This window comes from Emys orbicularis, chromosome 8 (genome assembly GCF_028017835.1).
Source record: "Emys orbicularis isolate rEmyOrb1 chromosome 8, rEmyOrb1.hap1, whole genome shotgun sequence".
In the NCBI taxonomy this organism is placed as follows: domain Eukaryota; kingdom Metazoa; phylum Chordata; order Testudines; family Emydidae; genus Emys; species Emys orbicularis.
Window position 1 is genome coordinate 25181747 of NC_088690.1, and position 14197 is coordinate 25195943.

The window sequence follows — 14197 nt, forward strand, 5'->3', positions numbered from 1 at the left end:
TCTCCCTATGATGGGCAATGGGGCGTGACTCACAACTTTTGCAGTTCCCCAAGGGATACAGGACTAACCATATGGAAGCCCTCTGCCTTCCTACTGCCTGAGGGTCCCATTCCTTGGAGCCAGACAGTTGGTGTCTACTCACCTATGACTTCTAAAGATGGGTAGTGAGTGTAAAGCTAAGAGATGACAAGAACAATGGGTTCCTGACTGTATCTGCATCCCTCCTGCTCCTTGCCTGTGCACAGATTGCTGGATCTACAGAACGCTATCCTTGAGTCCCAAAAGAAGAGTATTAGGGGAAGCACTGGTATGGAGATGATGGGTTTTTCTTTCTGTGCAGGGCAGGAGAGATCTGCATGTGGAGGATCACTTCTGCATGCTAATCCTCAGAATACAATCTGTCCCCTAGTTAGGAAATTCAAAGCGATGTACTTTTGAATGCATCTTAACAGCAGGCTGATTTTCAACTGAATTATAACCACTTTTGAAAAAACCTTTGTTGCGAAAACATTTTCCATTCTAATTTTTATGTAAGGGACCTATATCTATCGCCAGTGAATTATTCCCACACATCTTTGTGTCCACAGTAATTTGTCACATCCCTACTTCATATGCACACCCTTGAAGCCATAGCTGATGCATACTCTTGAAGATATAGCTGCGGCTGAGGTTAAGTGGTAAACAGGAAACACAGGGCTTCATGAAGAAAAGAAATGCAGTCATCACTAATATTTGGAGGGTTTTGTATTTTTCCCATACAAATTATATCTGCATGTAAGAGAGAAGTTATCTTTTTGTGAGCAACACACTTCTTGCATCTAAACACCAGGGAGAAATGCTAATAAACATAAATTTTGTAGCACAGTTTTTCAACTGCTTTCTGACTGAACATTTGTACTCTACCGATGAGGGGTATTAATGCAGCCGTCACAAAAATTAGAATCTATTGTGTCGGCCCACCACATATGTTAACATCTAATATAACCTTGAATCACTATTTCCTTTTAAGAAACCTTTTAGAGAATAGCTTGATTTGACAATAGGCTTCACGTGTTAAGAATTTTAAACTACTATTTGGACTGACATTTTCTCTGGGTGGATGATATGTGTTTCCAAGCATAAAAGCCAAGGCTTCAGGATAAACAGCTTCAGCTACTGGGTTTCTGGTGTTAACAGCATGAAGCTTACTACACTATTCCTGTTGTTAGTAAAAAAAACATTAACAATAACAATACTTAGCACTTTTATAGTGCTTTATATTTTAAAAAGCAATGTGCAAACAATTAATTCTTCCTCACAGCACTCACTGTGATGTACCCTCTTTTTATCCTAATTTTAAAACTTGGAAGAGAAAACTAAGACCCAGAATGTGTCTTTCCATTGACTCTAAAGGGAACTGGCCCCTCACAATCAGCCCAGTTTGTGTAGTGGGGCCACAGCATTTGCCAGCCCATGGGCAGCTCTCCTATGTTAGGAGAGTTGCCATTGGTCAATCTAGTGTTTCTTATAAGCACTGAGATTGACTAGTGAGTGTGGGGGGAGGGGGAAGAACAGGGGCTGCTCACAAAAGGTGGTGCCAGGCAGAAGGCATCTTCCTGCTTTGCCCTCTATGCCACTACACAGTCCTACCCTCTCCCCATTTTTCCTTGGGAGCTATTGGTTTCCTGGGGAATCTGTTTCTTGTTGCTCACTCGGTGTGTGGTTTTATGCTGTACATGAGGTTAGGGCAGAATATTGCAGTCACTGCACTTGAGCAGCCCTGATGGTGGCCTCATGCAGCGGAAAGCATGGGGTTACTGACATTGGCTAGGCCTTAGAACAGCTGCAGGCCTTGATAAGCCCAGGCTACATTAGGATGCTGTGGATTGGAGTACTGAAAGAGGGGAAAAACCGGTGACAATATGGGGAGGCTATGGCCTTCTGCCCACCTTTCTTCACTTCTGCCAGGACAGGTGGCCATCAGGAGATATGCTGTGTAAGTTAAAAGTTAGCCACAATTTTATTTACTTGTCCAAAATACTATATTGTCTCTGTCCATACTGGCCCTCTGCTGTTCTCAGTGGAAACTGGATCAGGCCTTAGTTGACTTGCATAAGGTTGGTTAGCAAGTACAAGATGGTGGCAGAGCCAGAATTAGAACAGTGGAGGTCCTGGGTACCACTAATATGCTCACCCCACTAGATGACACTACTTTTCCACCATGCATTCTATAGCCATACGGTTCCATGACTTGGAACACTTTGAAATACATAGTACTTTTCCTCCAATGGTGAGTAAATCTCATGTTGTAAATCGGGTTTGTTTACTATTATATGCCCATTAAAACCCCACAACTTCTGGTTCTTCTTCATATCCCTGCTTAACAACAACCACCTGAATTTAACATAGCTGTTTTTACCAGAATGCTGTTGCACAGAAGTCTAACACAGAAATTAACTTTTCATAGGATGTGTTGGGAGTAATGATGTTCTTTGAATTCAGCTGTCACAATTAATTTGGCTTGTGATTATAGGGTGTGTGGAAGGGACAGAAGAACCTAGTTAACTACACAATTAAAATAGCTTGAAACAATATGAAATTTTATTTTATTGGAGTTGGGGTACCTGTCTTGGACTTGTGGGAGGGGAGGAGGGAAAGGATTGGCAGTTTTCTACCTGAGTCAGCTATGTCAAAGAGTTTTAAAATTAAAAATATAAATTATTCCATATTACCATGTGTGTAAAATATATGATAATATAATAGTTAATGGTCAAGAGTGCAAGGTACACGGATTATTTCCCATAAAGTATGTATGGGAAATAATCCGTGTACCTTGCACTCTTGACCATTAACTATTATATTATCATATATTTTACACACACAATACAGAGAAGTTAAAATTTTGGCAATGAATTTTAGGGACATCAGAAATAAATGTATGTGGGAATGCACACAACCCTTTTGTAATCTGTAGTCAGATGGAGATCTGCACTGTATAATAGAGTTTATTTTTATCCAGCTTCCTTAACAGTCAGAAACATCACACACTCTGAAAGGCTAAAGAGAAAAAGAAAGATTTAAAGAGAAGCAACTTGCTTTGTTACAGAAAGAGGAGAATGTTCAAGATAGATGGAGCAGAACAACTGAACAAGGGCTTGAATCAAGGCAGGGGTCCAGTCAGTCTTGTGAAATAGCACAGCTTAAGTAGGGTTGCTGAGCATGATGCTTTGGATTCACAGTCCAATGAGAATCAGTAAACTGAGGAGAATGGATGTTGTAGGCTGGGGGAACATCAAGAATATCGGGTAACATTTTCAAAAGCACCTAAGTGGTTTAGGAGCCTAAGTCCCGTCAACTTTCAGTAGGATTCAGCATCTAAGCCACTTATGTGCTTTTGACATTTTTTCCCCACTGTATTTATCATATGGAATAAAGCAATGAACAGTGGGCTCTGAAGACTTCTGTTTCATGAGAACTTTTAGGAGATTTTCTATGAATGGTTATCATGGCTCTGCTGGTCTTACTTATTCTGTGAGCATCTCTCTTACTTGAGAAACTTCTGGTTGATAACAGAAGTAACTAAAAGTCCATGAAGAGCTTTGAAAATCATAAGGACAATTTAAATTGAATTGTGAGATGGCTAGAATTTGAGGAACCATTGGGTTGATATGGTCTCACATCCAGCTGCAGCTGAATCATCTGGCTATAGAATTCTGCACTCTGTAAAGTTTAGTGCATGAGGACTTAAGGAACAGGAAAAGATTTAGGGAAAACTGATTGCAATAGTCAAGTCAGGGTTAGGAAACATCTAGAGATGGAAATATGCTGACGAACAGACAAAAGAAAGATGAGAAAAGAAGAACATTCTGAATCAAGAATAACTGGATGATACTATCATCATTTTACTATAAGGAAACTGAGCCATGGAAAAATAAAAGACTGTCCTTAAGTTACAGAAGAAGTTTATAGTGGATCTGGGAACAGAAATCAGGTCTCCTGTCTTCTGGCTCTGCACCCTAGTAAACTCTATAGTGACTGTTGGATTTTAAATGCCATCTTATTGAATAAATTATTTACTTTTGGAAACTACACAGGGGTTTCCTGTGGAATATGGGATACTTATATATTTTGATTTTTTTTTAAGATCTAAATTTTAGTTACAATGTACTGAAACCTTTTAGTAATAAAAACGTGACAAACATGTCTATATATAAAGTAGCCTGCAAAGTCAACTGAGAATTACTGAGTTTGTCAAAGTCAGCAAGCTGCTCAGAAATAATAAATGCAAGGATAGCATATTTAAGACTTACATGAAAAGGTTACTGTTGTTTATGGCTGTTCTGGATGGTTTACTAAATCACAGTCTTTTTGGATAATCCTCACTACAGATCTGCACTCCAGATTTGGTGGTGTTTCTGGCCTGTTCCAATCAGCGGCTGAAAGAAAGGTTATTGAAACGTGCTGAACAGCAAGGGAGACCTGATGATAACCTCAAAGCCACTCAAAGACGACTTATTAATTTCAAGCAGAATGCTGTTCCACTGGTCAAATATTTCCAGGAAAAGGGGCTAATCATCACAGTAAGTCATTTAGCCATCAATATATGCACCTGATAAACAAATGTATGGCTGTAGTTGAACTCAGGAGCTTGTACCTGGTACTCTGCATTCTCTTTGCTTTATAATAGTGAGTCTGAGTCAAATTCTGCTCTGATTATTAGAGTGAGCATGCTAAAATTAGAATGGAGCCATGGCAGCACAAATGGCAGGAGAGGCTTAGCCACCCTAAGTAGGTACTGTCAGAGATGTACATAAAGCAACTAGCCTCTTCTGCCACTCATGCCCATGCAGAGATACAATTTTTAGCACAGTAGCTCAATCAGAGCTAGCATGGATAAATCTCAAGCTAAAAATTAACCCCCAGTTTAAAGTGTAGACACACCCTTAATTTGATGTAGACTGTATAGCAGTGTAAGCTCAGACAGAAATTATATAGCTGCTGTGGAGCATAGTTTCTCTAAAGAGGATTAATGCGTATGAAGTGAAATTCAGCCCAGTGCAGACAGCAAGTGACCACTTAAGCCCCACTTCAACCTTTCACTCAGGGCAGAAATTGTTCTTAGGGCCTTGAATTTCATCCAAGGAAACAAAAACAAAAAACTATGAAGCTTTAATTACTGTTTCAAGGTTACAGTGTCATGCATTGCGAACACCTTTGGGATTCTTTGTCTTGAAAATATCAGAGAAATTATATTTGATTCCATTGATTGTGGGGCCAGATCCTCAGCTGGAGTAAACCAGCATAGATCTTCTGAATTCAATGAGCAATATTAATTTACACCAGTAGAGGATTTGGCCATTAAAGTGTAAGCTCTTCAGACAAGTCACATCCTGTTTATAATGTACCACATAAATTTATGGTGCTATATAAATGATAATTTTTAAAACTTTGGAGGCCAGGAAGGTCTGGCATAAATTGGTCCTTTTTGCAAATCAGTATGAATAGTGATCTCTGCAATATGCTGGAAAAGAGAATCCATCTTTGCACGCTAAACAAGTTGCATATGTAAGTGCAGCCAGAAGGTTTAATTAGTGCAAGCAGGGTTATAAAGTACTGCAAACATATTTCAAGCTTATCACCTGCATCACCACAAGTAAGATAGATTATGACAGCTTTAATAAGGGGATGATTAATTTATTTTTTGCTTGGTGAAATGTCAGTAGATCTAACAGAGGAATTGAATAACAATGCAGATCCTGAGTATGAAAATAGATGAGCTTTAAGATGCATACCTCTAGTTACTATAAAGGGATATGGTGACGGTGCAGGACTCACCCCTGCAACACCTCCTGCTCGTCATCTCAGGGAATTAGCTCTTTCCAGCACAGAGCGCCCTCTGCAGGCCGGTGTCCCGCTGCCACCGGCCCCCGTGTCCCTCCCAGGACCCGGTGCCCCTTGTCTTTGGGGTGCTGCCCTCAGGCAATATCCCTGCAGTCTCAGGGTCTCCCCACCCAGGGGAACCCCCAACCCTCTATACGCACCTTTCCTCAGTCGTGGGCTACTGCCAGTCACCATCTAGCCCCTGCTCACTGGGGCAGGCTGCAGTATAAAAGCCACTCATCATAGGCAAGGGGGGTTTGGACCTGCTGCCTCTGCCTACCCGTGGGCTGCCCCCTGCAACCACAGTACCTAATTGGCCTTCCACTAGGCCACAGCCTGGGGGGTTTCCAGGCCAGAGCTCCCCAGCTCCCTTGGCCTTCCCCCAGCCCTGCTCCACTCCAGGTACCTTCTCTCAGCTCCCTGCAGCCAGGTCCCTCCCTCTCAAAGCTAGAGAGAGTCTCTCTCTGGCTTCTGGCCCCAGCCCTCTTATAAGGGCCAACTGGGCCCACATTAAGCCAGCCTTGGCCTGATTGGGGCGTGGCCCCCAGCTGAGGCTGCTTTCCCCACTCAGCCCCACTTTTCCTTCCCTGCCACAGCCCTCTCCCCAGGCTGTTTTAAGCCTTTTAAGGCAGGAGCGGGTGACCACTACAGATACTTAAAAAAAACTTTAGGAAAAGTGCAGAATAAGCAGAGAGGCTGATCTGGTTTTAGAATCTACAACTGAGAATTCACAATACACTTGAAGGAGTACTGTATAAAATATTGACAAGTATATTTCTCCAACTCGTTTATCTTCGGTTGTATTTGACATCTTTCATAGTCCAGTTGTAAATAGTAATTCACTGCTGTAGGTAAGGAATCTAGATAGTGCAGTTAGACTCAGGGCTGGCTCCAGGCACCAGCCGAGCAAGCTCGTTCTTGGGGCGGCAGATTCTAAGGGGCGGCATTCCTTCCAATCCTTTTTTTTTTGCTTCATCGCTTCGGCCACCCCGCAGGTTTTTTTTTCCTTTTTGGTTTGCTGTTTCGGCCGCCCTGTAGGGGGCAGTGGCGCGGAGGAGGGGAGCGCCTTGCTGGGAGTGGGCTGCGCGGTCTGTCTGCCACAGCCGGTGCCAGGTCTGCAGCAAGCCAGGCAGGGCAGCCCGCATCCTTCCCTCCCCGCCGACCGGAGCCCCGGCTAAAGGAAGCCCTGCCCGCCCCCCTTCTCTCTCTCCCCCCCGCTCCCTCCCCCTCCCCCCTGGGAGTCCCCCTGCACCCTGCCTCCGGCCGTCCTGCAGGTTTTTTGTTTTTTTTTGCTTCGCCGTTCCAACTGCCCCGCAGGTTTTTTTTTTATTTTTTATTTTTTGCTTGGGGCAGCAAAAAAGCCAGAGCCGGCCCTGGTTAGACTAATAATTGTTCTGTTTATTTCTCTCTTACGACTTAGTCCTGCAAACGCTAACAGGTTTAGCAAGCACTAGCTAGTCTAGGGTGAAATCCTGGCCCCACTGATGAGAATGGCAAGTCCCCCATTGACTTCAGTGAGGTCAGGATTTCACCCTGAGTGCTTCCTACTATGAGTGGTCTCACTGAAGTCAATGGGACTACTCAGAGTGGTTAAATTACGACCGATGAATTATGAGCTCTGCCTGGTAGTAAGTGTTTGGAAGATTGACCCTTAAGAGAAAAACTGGCATTATATAATGTATCGTGTACAACCTCTTTTGGAAAGGTCTGTAAATCATACAGATAATTTTTCCTGTCATTATAAATATGACTGTCTTTTTAATACTGTGTGCTAATCAGATTCAAAAATGTCAAAAATATCCTTAAATTGCAAACTAGACATGGTATGACAAGGATAGTCAATTATTTTTTTGTCAAGGTCCAAATTATTTGGTCAAGGTATAGTCAAGGTTCAGACTCCAGAGAAAATAATAAAACAACAACAATAATGGTAAGTAAATAAAAAGATTGGATTAAAAATAAAAAGATGTTTTGAAGACCATTTTTTATTTCAGAAGGTGGAGAAAGCTACTAGGGGACAGGCTGTTCTAGATTTGATTTTGACAGATAGGGAGGAACTGGTTGAGAATTTGAAAGTGGAAGGCCACTTGAGTGAAATTGATCATAAAATGGTAGAGTTCATGATTCTAAGGCATGGTCGGAGGGAAAACAGCGCAATAAAGATAATGGATTTCAAGAAGGCAGTCTTTAGCAAACTCAGGGAGTTTGGTATGTAAGATCATATTGGAAGCAACTCTAAGGGGAAAACAGTTCAAGAGAGTTGACAGTTTTTCAAAGAGACATTATTATGGGCACAAGAGCAAACAATCCCACTGCGTAGGAAAGATAGGAAGTATGGCAAGAGACTACCCTGGCTTAACCAGGAGATCTTCAATGGATCTGAAACTCAAAAGAGTCCTACAAAAAGTGGAAACTAGGTCAAATTACAAAGAATGAATATAAACAAATAATACAAGTATGTAGAAAAATTAGAAAAGGACAAGGCACAAAACAAAATTAAACGAGCTAGAGACATAAAGGGTAACAAGAAAACATTCTACAAAAACATTAAAAACAAGAGGAAGACCAAGGACAGGGTAGGCCCATTCCTCAATGAGGGGAGAAAAACAATAACAGAAAATGTGGAAATGGCAGAAGTGCCAAATGACTTTTTTGTTTCAGTTTTCACCAAAAGATTAGCAGCGACTGGACATCAAACATATTGAATGCCAGTGAAAATTAGGTAGGATCAGAGGTTAAAATAGAGAAAGAACAAGCTAAAAATTACTTAGACAAGTTAGATATATTCAAGTCACCAGGACCTGATGAAATATATCCAAGAATACTCAAGGAGCTGACTGAGGAGAGATCTGAGCCATTAGTGATCATCTTCAAAAAGTCATGGAAGAAGGAAGAGATTCCAGAGGACTGGAAAAGGGCAAATATAGTGCCCATCTCTAAAAAGGGAAATAAAGACAACCTGGGGAATTACAGACCAGTCAGCTTAACTTCTGAAAGATAATGGAGCAAATAATTAAGCAATCAGTTTGCAAGTACCTAAAATAGAATAAGGTGATAAGTTACAGTCAGCATGGATTTGTCAAAAACAAATCATGTCAAACCAACCTAATAGCTTTCTTTGACGGAGTAACAAGCCCTGTGGCTAGTGGGGGAAGTGGTATATCTTGACTGTAGTAAGGCTTGTGATACTGTCTCACATGACCTTCTCATAAACTAGGGAAACACAACCTAGATGGAGCAACTATAAGGTGGGTGCATAACTGGTTGGAAAACCATCCCCAGAGAGTAGTTATCAGTGGTTCACCGTCAAGCTTGAAAGCTCATATCAAGTGAGGTCCCGGAGGAATCTGTTCTGGATCCGGTTCTGTTCAATATCTTCATGAATGATTTAAATAATGGCATAGAGAGTACACTTATAAAGTTTGTGGATGATACCAAGCTGGGAAGGATTGCAAGTACTTTGGAGGATAGGATCAAAATTCAAATTGATCCGGACAAACTGGAGAAATGGTCTGAAGTAAATAGGATGAAATTCAATAAGGACAAATGCAAAGTATCCACTTAGGAAGAAACAATCAATTGCACACATACAAAATGGGAAATGACTGCCTAGGAAGGAGTACTGCAGAAGGGATCTGGGGGTCATAGTGGATCACAAGCTAAATATGAGTCAACAGTGTAACACTGTTTCAAAAAAAAGCAAACTTCATTCTGGGATGTATTAATAGGAATGTTGTAAGCAAGACACGAGAAGTAATTCTTCTGCTCTACTCCACACTGATTAGGCCTCAACTGGAGTATCATGTACAGTTCTGGATGCCACATTTCAGGAAAGATGTTGACAAATTAGAGAATGTCCAGAGAAGAGCAACAAAAATGATGAAAGGTCTGTTTAGTCTGAAAAAAGAGAAGATTGAGAGGGGACATCATAACAGCTGTAGTGAGCCGCGGTGGACCGTCCACCTGCCTGTGATGCGGAGGGCCCGCCGAGAGCAGCCCCCTGCCCAGAGCAGGTGGAGAGTCCGTGGCTCCCCACAGCTGCCCATGCAGCTCTTATCATGGCTGGTCTGCAGCTCCGAGACCCCACCCCTAGGCCAGAGCCAGGTCAGGGAGAGCCACATGGGCAGCTGTGGTGAGCTGGTGTGGAGTGGTGGACTCTCCACCTGCCCTGGTCTGGGCGGGGAGCTTGGGGGGCGGGGATACAGGCTGGGGGCTGCTCTCAGCCCCTCTCGCACCACGGGCAGGTGTAGGGTCCGCGTGGCTCCCATAACTGCCCGGGCTCCTTGCCTGGGCTCCATGGTGGCCTGGCCAGGGGGATGGGGTCTTGGGGGGAAGAGAAAGGAAAGGGGGCGGGGTCCACCCCGGCAAAAAGTGGGAGGGCTATGCCCCCCCTGACCTCCCATTTCCGGCACCACTGGATAACAGTTTTCAAGTACATAAAAGGTTGTTACAAGGAGGAGGGAGAAAAATTCCTCTCAACCTCTGAGGATAGGACAAGAAGCAATGGGCTTAAATTGCAGCAAGGGCGGTTTAGGTTGGACATTAGGAAAAACTTCCTAACTGTCAAGGTGGTTAAGCACTGGAATAAATTACCTAGGGAGGTTGTGGAATCTCCATAATTGTCTAACCTGCTCTTAAAAATCTCCAAACACCTGTCAGGAGTGGTCTAGATAATACTTAGTCCTGCCATGAGTTCAGAGAACTGGACTAGATGACCTCTCAAGATCACTTCCAGTCCTATGATTCTGTGATTTTGGGGTCCATTCAAAAGTTTCTGGTGCTTCAGATGTGGCCCGCAGACTACCCATTGACTACTCCTGTGGTATGATATTACCACTAATAATGCACTTCCAAGATTTTGTATCTTTCAGTCTGTCAGTTGAAAAGTCAATGGGATTATTTTAGTTTTCCCTTTTAGAATTTCTGTTATAAATAATTTTATATTGACCCATCACTACTCATTGCTAGTCCAATATAGCAAATTTTAGGATAGGATGAGACCATCCAAGGTTGTCCCTTTCATTGATCTATAGTGCTCACAAAATTGCCTATAAAAATATTTGAAGATACAAATCATGTACCTAACTTGTTATTAAAGTAATATATATTATTTCCTCTCCATGAATGAAGTTCATTTATGATGTAGAGGGGCTTGCTGGGTCCACTATACACATGTAGCCACAGCTTCAGTTTCCCTTGAACTCTGGTAGATTCTCCCTCCATCCAAACTAAAACTCCAACCTCAAAGGGACTGCACTGGAACCCCATGGCTTGACCACATATTTAAAGGGGGTGAATTTCACTAATCACCTCTGCTTATTGCTCTATGCATAAGCTTGGTACAGGAGGGTTGAATTTTACCTTATTTGAATAAAAAGTTTCTCCAGTGCCTATATTATTAAGGTTATGCTGTACTGCACTCTTTACTACTTAGTTCCAGCTTCACACACCCACTAGTTCCTTATATTACTCATTTTCAGATTCTAAGAAGAAAGATACTATGACGCTGCAAGGCATTATCACACAGTGCTAGAAAATTGTTCTATCGTTTATCTATAGTAGTTATGGTTGTGCTGCCCAGTATTTTGTTTGTTTTTATTCTTCTTGCTGGTAAAGTTTGAGAGTAGCTTTCCCGATTAATAAACCCAGGGCATTCTTGTGTTTTGATAATAGATTACCATTGAATATATATATTTCTTGTTTTTTACCTCCAGACATATTCCTTTATGTTTTTTCTACATTAAGTTGCACGAGCTCCTTAAAGGTACATCATTTAAGAGGTGCAGCACAGAAATGCTGCCCCTGAGACAGGGGAGCACTAAATTGGCTTCCAGAGCCATGGAAGTTGGTGGTTTTCCCATAGGATGGGTGGTGGTGAGATGCAAGTAAACATATCAGACACAGGGGGTCTACAGCTGTCAGAGGAAACAACCCTGCAGACACCTAGTCAGCCACATTCCTCCCCAGACCCACAACCAGCTGATGGTTGGACCTTGTGCTCGGTGACCCATAATGAGATGGAGTGGTGGTGTGAGAGCACACAAGGGAATTCACATTAACTTGCCACAAGTAGTAGTGCAGTTCTCCTGCAGTTCCCGTGGGGTTGCTGCTTTGCATCTCCCCTTTTCCCAAGCAGACATTAGCTGGCTCTCTCATCCACACCAAGATTTCTGCAGTTTTGTCCCCCTACATATCACATAGGAGGGAGCCAGAGAGCACAGGAGCCCAGGAAAATAAGAGCTGACATGAACATTTTAGATATTATTGTCCCAAGTTTCAAGTACAGAGTTCTTATTTGTGGGTTGATTCATGCTGACTATCCTTAATAGAGCTTTCCAAATATTCCCCCCTTTCTCACCTAATTTGCCTTTTTTTGACTACTGTTGAAGTCCAACATACTGATTTTATGTTTACTGATTATTTAATTTATCATTTAAATCTTTTCTTACCACAGATATTGCAATTGATTTTCTCCAGTCTCTCAATTCTTTATCACTACTTTTTCCAAACAGTGTTTAAACATAAATATATCTGCTTAATGTTGGAATATGTAAGGGTTAAGTAAAGACATGGAAAACTGCTGGCATAGTGTCAGGAAGTAGGCACAGGCACATACTATTCCTTCGCTTGATAGATAAAGTGTTACCCCTTTCCCCTCCCTTCTCCTTGTTAAGAATTGATAAGTGTTGCAGCTGCATAAGAAATGTGGGGATACCTTTTGGCTAAAGAAGTGTTATCTCCTCCTCCCTTCCTTTCCCAGCAACATAAGCATGCCCTGGGTCATGGCCCCTTCCTCCCTCTCCTGAGAACTGCAGATTAAGGGAATTTGTAGCAACAAATTACCGCAAAGAAATGTATTTTCAAGGTAAAAATGTGTGTATAATATGTGTAATGCTGTAATCAGTCAAGAGGGGTGGGTCTGATTGTAGTATGGGAGTTTCTATTACTTAATAAGTATTTTTGGGGTGTTTTATCAGATGTAGGCGTTTACATACTAACTCAAATAAAAAGAGTGTGCTGTAACTAATCCAGTGCTTACTCAACAATTGGGTCAAGGGGAACAAGTGTCGCAATAAAGAAGCCCCTATTCAAATCCGCCTCTGGGTCAACATGCTCTTTTTCTTCTAACTCTTAAGTTTTCCTTGGCTCTTTTGCTCCTTCCTCCAAATTCTGACATAGCTGACCATTTTTTAATGAGTCTTAACAGTCCTCTTACATCCTAGTTCCCCCATAACCTGCTAAGATTCTGATTTCACATGATATTTCTTCTATCCACTGGGAAATCTGTGTCTCTTTGGGCCAACTTACCATTATCCTTCATTGTATAAACACTAAGGCAAATAAGTGATTCTTTTTTTTTTTTTAATTAATGCCTCCCTCTTTTCCATCAGTTGCCTCTGCTGTTGCTTGGAGATCCTGCTATATTTCTCACTGGCAGACTTGAGTTTTCTTATATACTCTAAAAAAAAATCTTACTGATTTTCTTAGTGTCCTGTGAAATCTTTCATTTCTCATATTTGGCTTTTTTAAAAAAATATTTAGCTTATTTCTGATCTCCCTTCTGTTTGGTGATTGTCATTTTAATATGCCTTTTTCTTAACTCTCCCTCTTTATTCTTTTTTCATACTTTTAAGCAATTTAATCCTAGCTGTACTGATGCTGATTGATACAAATGAGCTCCTCACTGAAAGACCCCTGCACCTGCATGAAGTCCAACCCCAGCACAGAGCCCCATTGACTTCAGGAGGACTGTGTGAGTGCAGGGGTCCATCCACATGAAGTTCATTGTGGGTCCAGGGCCTTATGTTGCAGTAAAGGCAAATCCCTCATTAGAGCTCTGGCCCAAAGGCAATTAAACAAGATAGAATTCTGTTTGCACCCTTTTCAGCTGGGATCACATTCAAAATTGCACTCTGGGAATGTGCCGAGAAAGTTTAAATTTAAACTGCATCCAGGAATAACTCTTACCAAGGGTTACTAATTTTGGATGGACGTATTCCTGGAGGTTTTATCACATGATATAATCTTTAATTTAAAATTAATCTTTAAATTCCTGGAGACTCCAGGACAATCCTGGAGGGTTGGCAATCCTACGCAGCAATTCAAGGACTTAGTCTTTATATTCAAGGCACTCAGTGGTCTGGGCCCCAGAGTACTTAAAAGATCATCTGATGCTCCAGGATGAGCATTGTGGTTGACAACTTTGCTCCTCTGGCAAATTTAATTGCCATCACCAGGGTAAAGCTTGTCTGTGTCAAAGACATAGCTTTCTTGGGATCCAGTCCAAGACTGTGGAACTAACTCTCCCAGGATCTAAGAACCACCACAAACGTTACCA

General features: G+C 42.0%; 1 protein-coding gene across 1 annotated transcript in view; it reads left to right on the forward strand.

Moving 5' to 3' along the window:
- AK5 (adenylate kinase 5) overlaps nucleotides 1–14197 on the forward strand; it is a 161646-nt gene that overhangs the window by 23950 nt on the left and 123499 nt on the right. Inside the window, exon 6 of the mRNA XM_065409668.1 lies at nucleotides 4368–4559. Within this exon, the coding sequence (XP_065265740.1) occupies nucleotides 4368–4559 (192 nt within the window). The remainder of the gene's footprint in view (nucleotides 1–4367; nucleotides 4560–14197) is intronic.